This window comes from Diuraphis noxia, unplaced genomic scaffold (assembly GCF_037042655.1).
Source record: "Diuraphis noxia isolate RWA-SAM2 unplaced genomic scaffold, SU_Dnox_SAM2 contig0004, whole genome shotgun sequence".
NCBI classification, from domain to species: domain Eukaryota; kingdom Metazoa; phylum Arthropoda; class Insecta; order Hemiptera; family Aphididae; genus Diuraphis; species Diuraphis noxia.
Genome location: NW_028301714.1, coordinates 13,031,468 through 13,050,544, shown reverse-complemented (window position 1 = coordinate 13,050,544; position 19,077 = coordinate 13,031,468). Strand labels below are relative to the sequence as shown.

The following is a 19,077-nucleotide window of genomic DNA, read 5'->3' as shown; positions in this document are numbered from 1 at the left end:
ATGGTCATTTGTTTTAAAGTTACATCAAAAACCAAGATTGATTTTGTCGAAAACTAATTATGCGTAAAAATTCCATTTTTTCCCCTAAATTTTTAGTGTGTTTATCCCAATTATTTAGAAAAATATTGAGAATTTTTTACTTTTGACCCCCCCCCCCCCCCTCAAGTACCAACTAGATTCACTTTCTGATCGAACGAGGTACTGAAGTCAAAAATCGAAGCACTTTTACTGCCCCAAAACGTGAAGACATAGACACACACAAAAAAAAAAAATACATCATGGTAAAATCAATACATTCATCGCTCCGCTCAGAATCTAAAATTTAATTATGAAATCAATAAGTATACTTTCATTGCTTCGCACAGGATCTATATAATCAATAACATAAATATATGTGTCGTATAATAGCTTCATTGTACAACTAACTCTAAATTGAGATAGGTATAATATATACTTATACCTACCTACTAATTTCTAATAGTGTTACACTTAATCGTGGACTGCACTACTGCAGACTAAATAGTAAAAATACATTTACCCATATTCTATATTGAATACATAGTTATAGTATCTATATTGATTAGGTTGTATTGTACAAAAAGCTTATTATTACCATTGAATTGAAAAAAAACTAAGGATCAATAATCCGTCGTTATAAAGGTCATTTTTCTTAAAGAAACCTTTTATAAATAATTATAATAACAACTTTCCGAAGCCTTATACTATATCTGTTAGGTTAACTCGGTTTATTATCCATGTGTCAGTTTATTGTATAGTTGTATTGTTATAAATATAATAAGACTAAGGGTAGGTCGTACTGCCATACGAATAGAATAACGCCCACGTTGACTATACCAAGCGATGGATCAGTTGGTGTACATAGGTAAGTAGAATTTTATTTCAAATTTATATGTTTTTATATGTTATTTTCATAACAGCAGATACTTACTTAATAATTATAAAATTTAGATATACAAATGTATTCTCCCCTTGTTGAATGTAGGTACATGCTGTGGTTGAATTGGGGGAGGACGCGGGGGGACTGAGCTACTCTTCATTTTTTCTTCAAATTATAGCGTATACCCCTTATTATATTCATCAAGGAATAGGGTTACTATTAAATTGATTTGCTTAATTGTTAAACTTCACTGGGTACATGCCATATAGGTACCTACTCGTATATTCGTATAATGTTCGTGTATGCCATGCAATAATATGAGTCTCTCGTCCCTCCCAATGAGTGGAAAAGAGCTTCAGCATTTTGTAGCTTACGTACCTACATATTATATGTACCTACACGTAACCTATATATTGAGTATATTTTGTAAATTATTTTTATTTTTATTTTTGTAAATTTCAGTTTATTTATTGATGACGATATTTCAATCCATCGATTTCTCATTAACTATCAAATGGTATGACATCTGTAGGCCATTCAATAAAAAAACAATTTATACTGCAATTGGATCTCGAGGAATCATTTTTTCCAAAAACGATATTTATCGCCCAAAATTGAATGTAATTCGATATTACTAAATTATACTTATTATCAATTTTTTATGTTTTTATATTTTCTTTTTCTATATACTGTTTCAGGAAAGTTTTTACAAGCAATGTTCTTTGCGCATTATAGCATGTCCATCGTGTATGATCAACTTACGTTTTAAAAACGTGGACTTGTCGTGTACTGATAATAATTCAAATGAAACGGATCTTGTTTGTAATTCCATATGCATCTTTGAACCACCATATTCCGCACGGTCTTTAAAATGTGTCAATGGCACGATGAAAAATTCATCTACTCATTACAAGTCTTTAACCAGTCAAGTAAATATCAATTTTATCAACGGTCATCCGTATCATAACCACGCATTTACAGCTGAGTACTTGATTACCAGTGAGTACCTATATGGCTTACCTATACTTTTATTGTTTCGTAAATTATTTACCATTAGGTAATAAATAGTTGATTATTATATAGGTGACGTCTAAATTATTAAATAATATATCTTATCGTAGGAAATGTTCAGTTAGCGGAAATAAAACCAGAATTCAAATCGGAAAATATTTTATTCGGTGGATACATTAGTACTCCATTCTTTCCGATGTCTTACCCAGACGATTTGACATTTGAACAGGTGATAAACTGCAAGGAATACAACGAGTGTCTAATACATTTAATTTTCGTGGACTTTCAAATTTCCGAAGAATCAATTGTTGAGGTAAGTATAGTCTATACATCTATATACTATAGGCTATAGTTATTTTATATAAAAATAATACATTTATCGCCAATCATTGTAAACTATTATAATCTCGGATTAGTATTAAAAGTATACTAATATTTTATGAGATAAGTAACTAAATTAATATAAACACATTTATTATTGATTATAATTTAGTATTTTGTTTTAATTATCGGTACGTTTAGTTTTACGATTCAAATAGAAAGAGATTAGGAATAATAGGAGGTATAACATTCAGACCACCAGTGATTATATCTTCTGGGCCATTGTTGTATATTAAATTCTTCGCTAATGCTGGATCTTCAATCGGGTACAAGGCACAATACTCCTACGTCAGAGGTTAGTATAACATACTTTTCTTTATTTTAGGTACTTTCTTTTCGACGAACAATAAATTTGCTTAAAATTTCTAAAATTACTCATAGTCAAAAATAGAAAATTAACAGTAAGCTGCCCTAGGAATAGTATAGTCTGCTAATACCCCTATAAATATCGAATCTAGGTCAAGATATCCAAATTAATTCGTTCTTACGCAAATTAGTACCTAGATTAAAATCTAAGATTATTACTTTCTAATAAAATTAACATCAAATTATTAATTTATGAAAATATACCTACTATATAATAATTATATAAATAAATAATAGATATAAATTACGTTTGAAGCAATAATATCACAAACTATAAATTTTTCTAAAAAAATTAGCACATTACAATTTAAAATAAGCTCATAAAATTAATTCAATCTATACATTTGTTTTATAATGAAATAAGCAATAACAAATTAATTTTAAAAAGGTGAAATATCACTACTGCCACCATATCATTTTTTTTATTTTTCGTTGGTGGATATAATATCTTGACTAATAATCACGCAATATATTTATTATTTTGTAATATTATTGTTACAAACATAATTTATTTCATTAATATTACGAGCTATGATTAAATAATTTGATATTTGATGTAATTTTATTAGAGAGTAAAGTGTAATCTACAAATGTTTATAAAAAAGAAAAAATTTGGATATTTTGTCCTTTAATATTTTGATCGATTACCAATTAGTTACCCCATCATATCACTATATAATACAATCAAATACGTTTTATTTATACCAATCAACATTAAGTAATTATACTTAAAACCTTATGGTATAAGTAATTCGTAATCTTGTAAAAAACCAAATAGTCATATGGTGAAAAACTGAATTTATAATTTAGGTTAAATAAGGTCCTAACCAAAAATTTAGTCCTGGGCTTCAAAATTTCTTAGTACCTATAAATCTGAGTGATTTGGTACACGCCACGCAGCCTTTGAATCAAACATAATATAAATTCTACATATTTTCTGCAGGATTGTCCTTATTATAGCCTGGTATGGAGCAGATAATCGTCACACAACTCCAGCAAATAAATGTATATTTTCTTTAACAATAAACACTCATTATCTCGTAAAATATCTATTTTTTAGAATTATTTTCTTAAACATTTAAAGTCATTACAAGACAAAAATAATTTAGAATAACTATTTAAACTTATTTTCTAGTTTGTATCATTCTAATATTAATATATTTTTACTTTTTAAATGATAACATACATTCTACACGGTTAGGTAGGTTATTAGGTAGGCTATTTACTTATTTAATCGATAAATATTTATTTTGTATATTTTTTTACCAAATTTATACCCTTATCGAGTGGATCATATTCAACTTACCTACCTATTTATAGAACTGCAATTAACACTACTACACATAATTTAAAAACACGTAATTTTTGTAAATTATTAATTTATATGTTTTGTGTCATGCAGAAAATGTCAAGAGTTCTATTTTAAAACCAAATACGAGTAAGTGACGACAGAGTAAGATTTGTACACACAGTATTTGAATGTATAAAGTTTCTATATGAATTACATAACCCTATTAAATGTATTAAGATTGTGGCGGATTCGTGGAAAATAAAGGTGGGGCTATTACAATGATGCAAATGGTGGAAGAGTTCGAACCAGATATGCAGTTTGACTGTATTTGGTTATTTCGCATATCGCAAAAACATTATAATTTGAAGTCACAACATTTTTACATGAAAGTCATAACGTTGAAACATCTAGGTTAGTAAAATAGATTATTGTGTTTATAATGTATTGATATAATTATATGTAGGTATAGGTACCTACTTACCAAGGCCGTAACTGGAAAAAAATTTGGGGGGTTCAACATTTTTTTAAATATATAGATACTAAACACTTTTCATTTTTACAATTATTCTTCAATACAATTTATAGTTAATTAACCATATTCACTGCTAAAATGTTTCTACTTTGAAAAATTTCGAGGGGAGTCCGGACCCCCGGACCTCCCAGTTACGGCCTTGATAGGTAGGTACATATATATCAAAGACGTGTTCCAAAATCCCACATGCCCTTATAAGTTTTTTTTAACGTATTAAATATTAAAAATGTTTATACTATTCGAATAGTTATGATCATAACTTTTTTATTTTTAAATGATAAATATCAATTATGTACCCCCTCCCTCTTCATAAACAAAATTCCCGTCCACGCCATTGATATATGCATATTAAATTATTATTTGGTTTATGTCCAAGAAATTTATATAATTGCAGTTCAATTATAATAATAAGTCATGTTATTACGTTTTTACATGTACCTTTATAGTTGAGAGCAATTTGGTCATCCGAGAAGGGCGCACTTCCAACGGGCGTTTATTGCAATGGTTTAACGGATCTCGTTGTACAGAATTAAACGTAGCTATCGAAGTCGGATATTATGTCAGACTGACTGGAACGTTCAATTCTAGTTCTCGGCTAGAAATCGCCTACACAGCCTTTGCTCAATCTAGTAACTATACCTACGTCTTATCTGTTATAAATACAACGTACACCAGGGCCCAGGGGACACCAATTAATAGTTCTGATTCTGAATAGCCACGTTAGGAATCTTTAAATTGAGCGGGGGTCATCAAAATTGCAGATGTTGGTAAAAACCAATGAACTAAAATGATAAATTATAACGTCAGAACGTATATATTAATTGGTAGGTATTTTCTTTTTTTTTATTGTCTGCGGGCCGGATAAAATTTGAATATGGGTGCCATTGGTGGCCCCTGATGCACACAGTGCTACGGTAGTTCCATCCGCTCATCTGATATATGTTTACCATCCTAACACCTATTAAAAAGAGTTGATCAAACCCTAACTGGGTCACTGAATTATGTCTGACTAACCTGCAGAGGGATAATAATTTAATTTTATAACAATTATATCCTACTATCATAGAATAGATTAGACACTATTTTGGTTAGGTATGGGTAGCTTTTAGTGTGGTATTTACTATTTAGGTACCTAACTACTATATAAAAACTAATAGCTATTATATTATTAGGGCGTATAGAAAGTTTTTTCTATTCTGACGAATTATCTCTACTGAAATTTGAAATAACGAGCATTTATTATTAATATAAGTAGCGAAGTATTCAATAGGTAAATTTAAATTTAAAATTAAACAATAAATATAAATTTATTGTATGGAAAAATAATGTTTTAATCGATTAACAAAAGTGTTAAAGCCATAAGCTTTTTTTTTATAACAACATTTTAAAAACCTTACATCGTTTAATTGCATAAGTAGCTGGTATTCTATAAAAATCCATTCACTCCACTGACCTAAATTTTAAAATTTAAGTTCTTTTAGGTATGTACTTTATCAAAGTACTGAACAAATAATCTACCTACTCATTCGAAATTTGGATTTTATACGTCAAAAGTCCCAGAAATAAATTTAAACATTTAAAAAAAACATTAAAACATATTGAGAAACTGCTTAAACACATACACACGTTTTGATATGTTAATATATTATATAATCACTCGGCAAACTTGTATAATATCATAAGTTGGGTGCAATTACCGAAATTAAAAAAAAAAATTTAAGGGACATGCAGTATGGCAAACGAATTTACGTGCACGAATGGACGTTGCATACCGAGCAGATTGGAATGTGATGGTTTTGATCATTGTGGAGACAACAGCGACGAATCGCCCCATTGTTATGAAGCTCACGGTATGTATAATATAATTTAATTTGACATAATATTTTGTTATTTGAATAATTATTATAGTATAATTGTACAGTACGTGCGCCATGCGCGTCTCTTAAACCTTAAAGGGTTAAGTCAATCTTGGACCAAATATTATATACGCATAGATACGGGTATGTATTGAATCTGATTTTTGAAGAGACTTTAACTTCAATGGTCTCATACGCCCATACAATATTGAAACTAAATAATTGGTCATTTTACTGGAATAACCAATACTAACTATATTGGCTTATTGACATACGAGTACACACGAAATCCTCAGATTTCCTCTATCCAAGACTAAAAAGTAATAGCTAATAGAAAGTAATTCGGGGAAGTTATTATAAAAAGTTACTCATTAGTCAATTCAAAATGAGAGTACTTACACCATTTCGCGAATGCATTAACGATTGGCGAATGGCGGGTGATGGCCTCATGGCGATGATCTGTGTGTGGGAAAATGCGTGGGCTCGACGACTTTCTCGCTTTAGTATAGGTATTCTTTATTCTGAACATAACATAGTTTTATTAGTTTCATAATACCACCACTTATTAAATTAGGTAATAGGTATTTATTATTAGCTTTAAGCTTATATTTTTATAGTCTTGCTTATAGTTGAGATCAATGAATGATGCTAAAGGAGTTATCTCCATAGCATGAATTAGTATAAGTATAGGTACCTATCTACGGTAGAAGACTGAACTAAAAATAAATTCTTTAACCTAAAGTTAATTAAATATGAATAATATGTAGTAATATACATATGACCCCTCCGGTTTATACTACCTCCTGTGTTCAACTATGCATATACCGTGTGTCCACGGAAACAGGGTGTCTACTCTTTACCACTCATTATCCTGTATAATGATATATTTTTCAATTCTGTTTTCGGGCATTAAATTAGAATTTCGGATCTTTAATTTTGATTACTTACAATTTTTTTTACTCACGTATATTGCGCATGAACAAGGAGCAACACAGTTTCACTTTTTTTAAATGGCAACCCCTATTTTGAATATCATTTTCGAATTAATGGATTTCTATCAAATAATTTTGGTCTAACAACTGCTGCTCATCTAAATCCAATAATGACTGAATAAGAGCTGTTTAAAATTTAAAAAAAAAATAACGGAAGGAATTTCGAAAAATTTATCGAGTAAGGTTAGGTTTATAAAATAATAATTTTTTTGACATATATTTTTTAATTTTAATTTTATTATTTTATACTTTACTACACGTTTTTATTTACAATTCAATTTACAAAAATCACAGTCCCTCCGTTATTTTTTTTTTAAATTTTAAAAAGCTCTCATTCAGTCGATATTGGATTGAGAATAGTTCGATCAAAATTATTTGATAAAATCCATTAATTCGAAAATGATATTTAAAATAGGGGTTGCCATTTAAAAAAAGTGAAGTTGTGTTACTCATGTGCAATATACGTGAGTAAAAAACAATTGTAAGTCATCGAAATCATAGATCCTTATTCTAATTTAATGTCCCAATAACAGAATTGAAAAATATATCATTATACAGGATAATGAGTGGTAAAGTGTCCGTTTCCACGGACAAACGGTGTTGACGACATGATAATAAATTAATAGGTATAATATATTATTATTATTATGTAATTCCGCTTATAAGGATTATAGCGTTTAAAATGTTTATTATTTTGTAGACACTCAATCGGATTACATGGACAAGAGTTGGTATGCATACAAGTCAAACTATTATTTCCCAAACAACACTTTATATTCAAAACGATATCACATCCTTTTGGGATGTTTTATAGGTGAGTATAGCAAACTAGCAATAATTGAATAGTACCATAGGTATACATATAATAAATAACGGGTAGGAGGTACATTATAGGTACACAAGCTACCTACTACACTAGTAACAGACAAGGGAATCCGAATCTGCAGCTGCAGAAATATAAAGAAACTACCTAGGAGGGCATTACTGCATTAGCATTAAGTCAAATCAAAACATCTAGTAGGTACCTACGATAAATTAAAATTCTTATGATATTGAGATAATTAATAGTTATAACTATAAATTAGGTCGTAAGTACTAAGTAGGTACCTACCTAGTTCAAAATACTTATATAAAATCGAATAAACATATCTTACATAACATTACCAAAATATGATAAAATATATTTAAGTCATAATACAGTTATAAATTTATAATGGTGTCGGAAATAAAAATATTTTTAGTACCTACATATTAAAAACTTTCTTCACAGAAACAACTCTAAAATTAGTTAGATTTCGATATATTTTTTTATTTGAACAATGAAAACTTAAAACGGTCGCAATGTGCATGGTTTTAGATTAAAAAAATTATATTTTTATAGGTAAGTTATAATAAACGTCTAAAACAATGTTTTCCAAAACTTTCATTTTAAAAACCAACTTTTTTAACACATTGGTGTGACAGATTTAAATGTTAGGTAATCTCTCATATATAATTCCTTGAATGAAATATTAAAAGGACACACTATAGACACAGGCAAGGTAAAAAGCTATGGCTTATGATTGATAGTAAAAGTTTTTATTAAACACAACTAATTTGCATCATAAGTATCAATAAGGCAATAACATGTAACTACTAGAACTATCTATACATATTTTTGTCATTTTAGGATTCATAATATTCTTCGTAATAGTTCTAATGGTAGTCTATAGAATTGCTACATGTTACCACATTCAGACAGATTTTCAAAATCGGCTTATATCAATCAGTCAACTACTTTGTGAGTATAAAAATAACATTGTTATAATTTTAACATATACCTAGTTAAACCATAATTGTGTTTGAGTGGAAGGAATTCAACTAGATGACAACAGTCTGACTTCAGAAATAGGAAGAGTGAATTCAAATTATTTAATTGATGAACCACCAGCATATGAACCACCACCAGATTACGAGGCGCCTCCAAATTATGAAGAAGCATTAAAAATGTTTAAGAACTCAATGTTAAATAAATATGAAAATCAAAAAACAGATTTAATGGATGTAGAATCAAATGGTAAATTTTCTTATGTCATTATACAAAATACAATATTTTTAACTTAACTGGGGATTCACATGATTTCAGATAACTGTCAAATATTATATGATGATAATCAAACGGCATCAAATATACATTCAACAGAAAATAATAATCTGATTCCTCATTGTTTATGTTGTAGTCAAGGGAGTTATCACATTTTAGCATTAGACATTAATAGTACGAATAGATGCTGTTTGAATAAAATGTATTCATTAAGGACATTAACAATAAATAATCAGTATTAAGTGATTATGTTTTGATCATAATTAGTCTTTATTAATATTTTACAATGACAAAACCAATAAGAAAAAAAATCATAAAACATAAATATCATACAATATAATATATATATATATACAGCCCCACTTATTTTATTAATTGAATCTGGTTGAGAAATGGAGATTTCACAATCACACAATTTTAAATTAGTGAGCACTGTAATCTATTTAGTCATGTTATTAGATTAATCTAATTCACTATGTAATTTGTTCAGATAAAATAATGACGTCTTATCATCAAAAGATATTATATTTGAGAATCCACGTTTTATTAAGGTTGTTAAATCTTCAAAAAAAAGTTTTCCATAACTACTTCTACTGATTTTTTTGATAGTTTTTACACGGTCGGGGAATCTTGAATTTGAAGTAAACAAATATTTGACAACGTCTAAATCCACATTAGCCCCAAGTTTTAACTGATGACCAAAATCTTTTGCCCATCCATAAATTATATCACAATTATCAACAGAAATAGAATTTATCATAAACATAATAATTTTTTCAGATAATTCATTTAACATGTATTGATCTGTGATTGTTATTAATTCTAAAAGAATGTTGATATTTTTGGGCAAAAGACAATCACAATATACTTCAAGTAGAAGTAAAAATGATTTGATACAATCAGAACTTACATCATTTAAACGTATAGTATTTTGGTATGCTTCTTTAAAACCTCCACATCGAAACATGGCCTCAAACATGGGAGATTTCAATGATAATAAGGATTTATTTGCATTTATTAATACTCCATCGTCCAATTCAATTGTTACAGTAGTTTCTTTTTGTACAATACTTTTATTGCAATCTCGGGTTTGACAATATTGTATTTCTGATTTATTAAAAGCAATTTTTACTTTATCAAATAAAGCTATTAAAGCTCCGATAGCATCATCAAATGATGGATTTTGGTCATCTTTGATTATATTACACAAAATGTAATATACTTTGTAACGAGATAACAGTAGAATCAATAGTTTGGGATTGCTGAAAAATATAATTATATTGATCAATCGGTGAAAGAAAACATAATTAATTACTATAATAATTAGTATATAATACAACTATAATGTAAGAATATTTTATAGGGATCAAATATAGTACATGGCATAAGGTAAATGGAAAAAAGTAGAGATATGAAGTCATCAACACATTCTTGGTGACCACGTGATAATTGAATAAGATAGATAAATGTAGAAATAAAAATATTTCCAATAGTATAGTATTATAATATCAAATTACCAATTGAGATATTTGATAAATCTATTTATGTAATTTTAAATTTAATTATAATGGAATAGAGTTTAGGATTTCCTGGATTTCCATGTTTTTTGTGGCATTGATAGATTTTAGAATTTAGATAAGATACCATTTGTTATGCATATTTTTTATATGTTTTGTCATGTATTAGGAACAGTATATTTATTCATTTTTTAGCATATTAGAGCATTTTTTGCATTAAATTATTTTTAAAATATATATATAATATTTTTAAATATTGTTGGTCAATATTTTATTTGAACATTATTTTGAGAAATACAATTCCCAAAGTAAATTGTCTTAATTTAGAATTATCTTTGGCAATGTTAATAAAATAAATTTTATCCACAATTGTATGATTAGAAGCTTTATGAAATTTAGATTCTATATTGTACAAAGAATTCAGTAAGTGTTCAGGATGTTTTTGTATCATAGTGATCATATTTTGTATCCAAGTATGAAGCAAGGCATCGTGTTAGTAGGTAATACTACTAATACTATTTGACTATCTATGTAACTTTTAAATTTTTTAGTACATTGTTGTGTTTTTTCTAAAAATGCCTAAGGACTAAAATATCAAATAATAGTCGTATAATCAATATGTATCTGAGTTAGATTAGGTTAAGTTATTATTATTATTCATAAACTGGGTATTATTAATTTAATTTTTTTATGCATTATGATTTTTTATAAATGAAATAAATTTTAATTACATATTTTAAGAATTATCATATAATAAATTTCTAACCTAAATAATGAATATTGGCAGAGTTACAGTTGTAATAGGGAAATTCCGATGCAACTCTTATACCTCTACATTTTGTTCTGGGTACCAACTAAATTATGGTGAAAAGGTTTTGATATAGAAAGGTATGTTATTGGCTCTTGAAAAAGTTCTACATGAGGTACTTTTTATGTGTTTGCTGACTATTATTTAAAACTTAAATCCGAGACTGATAATGAATATTATTTATCTAAATGTTTAATTAATCGTAAGTACCTATCATACAAAAATTATTTTTTCCTTACATTGTACAATATAAATAAAAAATCATTTATAACAATAATACTTATAACTTATAAGTAATTATTATAACATATAAATTAATTAAATGATAATCTAATATTATGATATATTCTTCAATGATTATTTATCAAACTACCATCAAATGATTTTCAATAAATTGTATATAATATGTAAAAAATATCCTAAAATATATCTGCTATCAATTTTTTGTTTTAATGGAGACAATTAAAAAAATAAAAATAACCTTTAAAATACAATTTATGTTCAATATCTAGAAACTATGATATAAAAGACACTTATAGTAGACAAAGCAGGTAACAAATATGAGTGTTACCTGACCAAAAATTATTAATACCTGGTCGCATCCAAGTATTTTTAAAATTTGAATAGAAATATTTGGTATAGAATAAACTTGTTTTTAAAAAGTTTGTGCAATGATTAATCCGTTTTCATCTTCAAACTACGCATTTTAGAATTTTCTATGAAAGGCTTTTTATATGTATATAAATCAAAGTTTTGAATCTTTAAATTGATCATCAACGGTTTTATCCTTAGTCATCATAGTTTATTATTTATGATATAAAATATTGTTGGTGATAAAACTATAACATACAACTTACCTTTGAATTACAAGGGGAACATGAACAGATACTAATATTTTAAGTTTTAATTTAGTATCTGGTGTATCTGGTTCATCCAATATACCAGTCATCATACCTTCTCCAAATTTTGATGAAAACGATTGAGTATTTTTGATGATTTTCATACCCAATTTGTTTCGGATCATACAATACTTGCACAATTCGAGTTCATGAATAGGTCTACATAGCCGTCGATGTGTTGTTAAAATTAACTCTTCATTGAGAATGCTATTTAAGTTTAGAACTTCACTATAAAATAAAAACATACAATAAAATAGTTTTATTGCTAAAAATAAGCAAAAACAAAAAAACTTACCGAGTAATAAACTCTAATATCTTTATTGCATTTGAATTGTTATATCCATTTTCAATATATTGCATATAATCTAAAATTGTCTCCCATACATTTTTATCAGCCATTAATAACACAACTTTTTCTATGTACATTACATGTGTTAGGAACTGTATTATTTTACACACTGTTGTATCTTCTAGAGATGAATGTTCTACAATTTCATCATCCTAAAATATGAATCATACATTTACATTAGATATTAAAGTAAGTTAAATTGATAATAGTAGTTTAGTGAAAATATTTCTAAATATTTGACCTTTTCTTCGAAGTCACTGACATCAGATTTTGAATCGTCAGCGTTTACAGACTCAATATCAAATGATTCACAAACTGGTGAATAATATGGAGAATGTGAGTCTGTGGCTATGTTATCATCTTTAGGCGGTGTCCAAATAGGGCTTGCATCATGATCATATGTAGTTGTTGGAGAGGCACAGCTAACAAATGTTGAAGAATCTAATGATTTTGTTTTAGTTTCCAATGGGCACAGATGAGGCATTTTATTTGTTTTTATATACAAAGATAAAAGTTTGATTAACATAGGAATCAAACCTTTTTCAACCATTTTCTGTAATCAAACACATATTATGTATAGTATACTATATTATTATTGTTATAATCTAGTAGGCCAATCAATATAATTATCATTTTATATTCTATTATTACTATGGGAAAAAAACTATTATTTTTTCTCACAAAAAAATTTAATTATTTGAACAAATTCCTTTTTTACAACAGTTTTTACCAATAATGTTTTTATTTTATAATAAAACAACAAAATCAAATAAAGAGTTATCAAAAACAAACATTCTTAAGTCTGAAGGGTATATTATATTAGATCACATATCAAATGGAAGTTATGGTGAAGTACGCCATGCTAAATATATACAAGAAGATAACGAATTGAATTTAGTAGTGAAAATAATCGATACAAGACAGACGAGCAAAGAGTATGTTTCCAAGTTTTTACCACGAGAGCTTTATGTTATACGTCAAATTAATCATCCATATATAATATATACACACAGTATTTTACAAAAAAAAGCAGTATTATTTGTTTTTATGGCATTTGCAGAAAGAGGTACCTAACAAATAACTATTATTAATTAGCTAAAAAATATACAAACAGTTCTAGGATAGTTTGCCAATAACATCATATTTCCAAGGTGATCTTTTGCAGTACATTATCGATCATGGGGCATTAAAAGAAAAACAGGCTCGTATATGGTTTAGACAGGTAGCATTAGCTGTGCAATACTTACACACAATGGAAATAGTACATAGGGATATCAAATGTGAAAATATTCTCATCACTGAAAATTATACCGTCAAATTGGCAGATTTTGGTTTTTCAAAATTTGTTAATTCCAAAAGACTGAACTGTAATACTTATTGTTGTTCATTGGGTTATGCATCGCCAGAAATATTGATTACACGTCCATATGATGGAAAAACATCTGACATATGGTCACTTGGAGTTGTATTATTTGTCATGCTTAACAAGAAAATGCCTTTCAATAGAAAAAATATGAAATTGATGTATAAGCAACAAGTAAATTATCATTTATGGCATGTATATTTAGTATATTACATTTTTTTTAAATTTTAATTAAAATATTTAAAGGTCAAACAAGATTGGGAACATCAACCATCCATAGAAAAAATAATAAGTGATAATGTAAAAATATGTATAGACAATATTTTACAACCAGAACCTAGAAAGCGTTGGACAATTGATAAAATATTAAATAGCGATTGGATAAAAATGAATCGAAGATTGGTAAACATGACTGAACAAGAGTCATTAGCTCTTGTTGAAGCTCTAAGCCGAGATAAAACAGAACATCAAAAACACTTAAAAAAGATAAATGCTAATAAGTCAGACACTCAACAGATATTGAGCAAGAGATCTCCACGGTTTTTTAGTATAGCTCAACAATTGGAATCAATATCTAGTTCAAAAAGAGAATCAAATGAGAGGAATGAATCCAAATACATGTTAAAACGTTCGCAACGTATAGTGCACACAAATAACATACTAGACAATGAAAATGACTTGACAAAAAATTAAAAATATTATAATAACAAATAAACCATTTAAGTCATACATACTTTTATTGTAACCTTGCAATATTGGAAGTGTGGTAAAGTATTAATTGCTATATCAATATAAGTATGATTTGTACTGGTAATTAAGCCCAAAAACAGACTCTGCCAGTCTTGTATACCAACAAATCTAATACGATTCAGTGGACATTGCAATAAAAGGCACATTGATAATGTTAAATCTATAATTTAGAGTAAAAAAAATTATTATAAACAGTTTAGATACATTGAGAAGACATGTAAATGCAGTCTTGTAAAAGATATTTTTTGAATTGTATTTAAATACAGATACAAATACATCTTTGAATATCAGAAAGTATTTAAAATACATTTCAAATACTTTTTTTATTTTACTTTTCTACTAGTCAGTTCGCCAAATTAATATTATTTATTAAATTAATTAATATTTAAATTTTGTAATTACTAATTTAAAATTGTTATGTTACATTCAATTAGGCATTATTAGAAATATTTGTACCATTTTCTTAAATGTATATTGAAAAATTAAAATAAATAAAACTTGTTAAATTATAGTTATTCTTTAATATTAGGTTTCCAGGTTAAGTAAGGAACGAACCAAACAATGGCAATAGAGCACAGGGGTTCTCAACATTTACGAATGACAGTATTTAAAATACTTTCCAAATACTTAAACAAAAAAGCATTATAAATACAATAATATTATTTAAACACATTTAATCAAATACTTTACAACACTGTGTAAATGTTTAAAATTTAAAGTATTCGTGATTTGCATATCAAGAATTCCTATGTTATTGTAAAAATACATAAATGGTTAAATATTAGTACTAAACAATCATTTTATATTAATGATGATTATTTAAGTCACACAGAAACTGAAGTAATGCAACAGGTAATGTTTTAAAAACAATTAATTTAAATTTGACACACCTATTGATTGTCATGATAAAATTATATGCTACTTACAATGGTTATCTTCATTTTTTAAAATTTCAGTGATATGTACAATTAAACGAGATTGATGTAAATATCCTAACGCGTCACGAATTTTACACATTGCATATATTATCTTGGAAACTAATGGCCGTTCAGGTAATAAGCGCATTAAAATACATATGTTGTCAATACTTTTTTTTTCACTATTTCCTAAAATCTATAATAAGAAATTTTTTTTAGTGTTCTTGATAATACTTATTATAAATTATACACTAATGTTACCTGTACAACAGTGTCCAGGCTATTTTTTGCATGTTTCAACTCTAAAACACGATACAAAATGGCAGTTTGGGCTCGTAGAACAGCCATAACTATTTCCTTACATTCTGATTTTAAGGAATCTGAAATTATTTTAACAGCTCGCAACTTTAACATTTCTGAACAACCAATTTTTGATGAATTTTCCCATATTTTCCTAAATTATTAAATATAATACTAACAATTACAAATTCATTAATTAAAGTATTATTCTCGCTTTACCTAAGAGCTCGAATTGCCGTATATTTTGTGAGATCACTATCAGTATTTGATAATATTTGTATAGTTATACTATGAATATTATGTTTGTACATAGCCGGAATATGGGCTTCAGATTTGGCTAAATTAGCGATCAACCTAAATATGCGATAGTGAATCGAATCAACATTTATATTTTTCATTATGAAACTAAGGTCTTTGAGAACACCATAATTAAGTAACTGCAAGAACAACAGCAAGAGTTAACATTTAAATATTTATATCTAAAGTTTATTTTTATTTATTTAATAAAGTGGTTATAATTACTTCATCACAACACTCTGTATTCATACTGTAGTCTCCAAGAATGCTTAAAACCAATGATGTTATTTTAGGGTTAACTTGTTGTAATAATCTACTCAATATTTTGACACCGCCATATTCTCTAAATTCTTTTATTGCTCCATTTTTTTTTGCCATTTCAGAACGTAAATAAACTAGACTTCCATAAATACCACCTTTATTAGCAGCAACATTTGCAAGTGCTGATGTTACCGAATCCATATCTGAAAAAATTAAATAGTTTCAAATTTAAAAATATGAAAGTTTAAAAAACTTCAAAATACAATTGTAATTTATAATTTACTTATACTATTAAATTATTTGTTAATTTGTTATTAGTTATTACCAGGGCTAGGATTTTTATGCAATAAAAAATTGTAAAATATACATTTTATTTACCAAAATATGCAAAAATATGCGTTTTAATTCTATCTTAGATTTTATATTGACCTAACCTAACCAACATACTTTTATTAATTGTGTTTATCTTTCTCCGTCAAATTATTCAATCTTTAATTGTATACCTATTGTACCATAGGATTGTATTTATAAAAAAAAAATTGGGGTTTGACAAAAAAAACCAAGTTTTATACTTTAAGCAGCAGAACTAGAATTAAATACAAAATATTAATATTAAATTATAAATATTAATTACGAAATATACTATAAAACATGCATTTTTTGCATTCTTATAATCAAAATATGCAATAATATTCATTTTATTCAATATATGCATTTTATCCAAAATATGCAAAAACATGTAAAATAAAAACACCACCATTTATCTCATCATGAAGTGATTTGTGGATATTACTGACAAAATCAATAATCAGGAGTCCCAAATAAAACATGCTATTGCATATAAATCCTAGTCCAGGTTATTACCAATTAAAAATTTAAGTTGATTATTGTGTTAGTTCAAAGGTGTATTTTTGAAAAAAGTTTTATTCTTTTACCATCATATTCATTATTTAGTATTAAAGTTAAAAAATTTTATTTTTGGAAATACATTTTGAATGATTTGATCTCAGATTTCAACTAGTTATTTAATAGAATAAATTAAATTTTTCATTTTTTGTTTGAATATAAATAGTTCTAAATAATAGTGGTGGTCAATAGGGTCATTATTTTTTATAAAATTATTAGAAGATTGAATCAAAAATAGCCAAGTAAAAATTGTTTCTTTTATAATCATGAAAGGATTAATATTATTCATGACTAAATTAATTATTGGTACTAGGTAATATATATATTAGATACATACAGATAGGTATTTCTTCTTCTAAGAATAATATATAAATATAAGATTCTTCAAATATAAATTATATAAGTGATTCAGTAATTGGTATTTTTATAATTAAAAATAATAACAATGGTTTTATATTGAAGAAGATTCATATAGAAATAATATTGTGAACTATACAGCCATATGGCTATACCTAAGTATACCTAATATTTTATAAATAGACAGTGATATGGCTGTTTGGATACCTAGCTTAGATCATAAATTATAGATTTTTACATCATATTGAAATTATATACCGAAATGACAAAATAGGAATCATTTGATCATTTATTATTTGCCGTTGAAACTGACATAGATACATATAATGAATGTAATAATATGGTCTATTGTCCTTTGATGCAATAGTAAAAATTAAAAAACAATTTAAGTAGGTATACTATTTGCAGATCACCTATGACTGGAGAGGAAGAGTTACAACCTATCCTTCTAGCCCCAGCGATGTATTACATACCATTACAAAAAACTATTTAAACTACTTACCAAAGTTTTTATTTTTTGTAAGTAATCGTAGACAGTTCTTGTTTACAAAAATGCAACTGGGACAGAAATTCGGTAAATTTGAGATCTTACAAAATAATCCTAAATCATTTACTCCTAAATAGATTCGACTGATTTTCGGTACGTTGTGAAAGGCATCTCGGGAACACTTACTACTGTAGAATAATATTTGGTAATTTAAAATTTACTATAGCCTAAAGGTATATAATAATATTATACAACACAGTATTATACTATATACTATAGTTAATCAAGTAACTAACCGAATACGATTAATTATAAAAAATAACAAATAAAATAAATAATAATAATAACACCTAACATCATTCACTGATAATAATCATAATAATATAATCAAATGTTGATTGTACTTTGTTTGAGTTTTGTTGTACTTTGTTAATCCTTGATCCGCCTTGATTCTAT

General features: G+C 27.0%; 3 protein-coding genes across 3 annotated transcripts; 2 read left to right on the top strand and 1 right to left on the bottom strand.

The window, feature by feature from the left end:
• Positions 1-746: 746 nt before the first annotated feature.
• On the top strand, positions 747-9,656 carry Culd (CUB and LDLa domain). Its single transcript, XM_015520146.2, has 13 exons — positions 747-883; positions 1,361-1,518; positions 1,597-1,897; positions 2,020-2,222; positions 2,432-2,585; positions 4,059-4,094; positions 4,185-4,358; positions 4,926-5,108; positions 6,201-6,329; positions 8,028-8,141; positions 8,997-9,107; positions 9,174-9,383; positions 9,453-9,656. The coding sequence occupies exons 1-13, from the start codon at positions 862-864 to the stop codon at positions 9,650-9,652; spliced, it is 1,995 nt and encodes a 664-aa protein (XP_015375632.2). The 5' UTR covers positions 747-861; the 3' UTR covers positions 9,653-9,656.
• Rnb (BTB/POZ domain-containing protein Rnb) lies at positions 9,657-18,980 on the bottom strand. Its single transcript, XM_015520145.2, has 10 exons — positions 18,637-18,980; positions 16,836-17,074; positions 16,533-16,750; positions 16,275-16,467; positions 16,023-16,209; positions 15,081-15,256; positions 13,225-13,536; positions 12,930-13,135; positions 12,593-12,862; positions 9,657-10,672 (listed from the first exon to the last, which is right to left on the bottom strand). Exons 2-10 carry the CDS (start codon positions 17,070-17,072, stop codon positions 9,871-9,873), a joined length of 2,601 nt encoding a protein of 866 aa, XP_015375631.2. The 5' UTR covers positions 17,073-17,074; positions 18,637-18,980; the 3' UTR covers positions 9,657-9,870.
• LOC107170123 (testis-specific serine/threonine-protein kinase 6-like) lies at positions 13,719-15,056 on the top strand. Its single transcript, XM_015520147.2, has 3 exons — positions 13,719-14,049; positions 14,135-14,520; positions 14,593-15,056. The coding sequence occupies exons 1-3, from the start codon at positions 13,719-13,721 to the stop codon at positions 15,037-15,039; spliced, it is 1,164 nt and encodes a 387-aa protein (XP_015375633.1). The 3' UTR covers positions 15,040-15,056.
• Positions 18,981-19,077: the final 97 nt, after the last annotated feature.

Bases quoted from the DNA above. Each gene is read 5' to 3' on its own strand.
- Culd (XM_015520146.2), top strand. From the start codon at position 862: ATGGATCAGTTGGTGTACATAG. The intron at 1,519-1,596 runs GTAATTCGATAT...ATACTGTTTCAG, and splicing joins TTTATCGCCCAAAATTGAAT to GAAAGTTTTTACAAGCAATG. The intron at 2,586-4,058 runs GTTAGTATAACA...TGTGTCATGCAG, and splicing joins ACAATACTCCTACGTCAGAG to AAAATGTCAAGAGTTCTATT.
- LOC107170123 (XM_015520147.2), top strand. From the start codon at position 13,719: ATGTTTTTATTTTATAATAAAACAACAAAATCAAATAAAGAGTTATCA. The intron at 14,050-14,134 runs GTACCTAACAAA...CATATTTCCAAG, and splicing joins TATGGCATTTGCAGAAAGAG to GTGATCTTTTGCAGTACATT. The intron at 14,521-14,592 runs GTAAATTATCAT...AAATATTTAAAG, and splicing joins AATTGATGTATAAGCAACAA to GTCAAACAAGATTGGGAACA.
- Rnb (XM_015520145.2), bottom strand. From the start codon at position 17,072: ATGGATTCGGTAACATCAGCACTTGCAAATGTTGCTGCTAATAAAGGT. The intron at 15,257-16,022 runs GTAAGTAGCATA...TCTAAATTATAG, and splicing joins AAAAAATGAAGATAACCATT to ATTTAACATTATCAATGTGC. The intron at 13,537-15,080 runs GTATGTATGACT...GTTTGATTACAG, and splicing joins ATTGCAAGGTTACAATAAAA to AAAATGGTTGAAAAAGGTTT.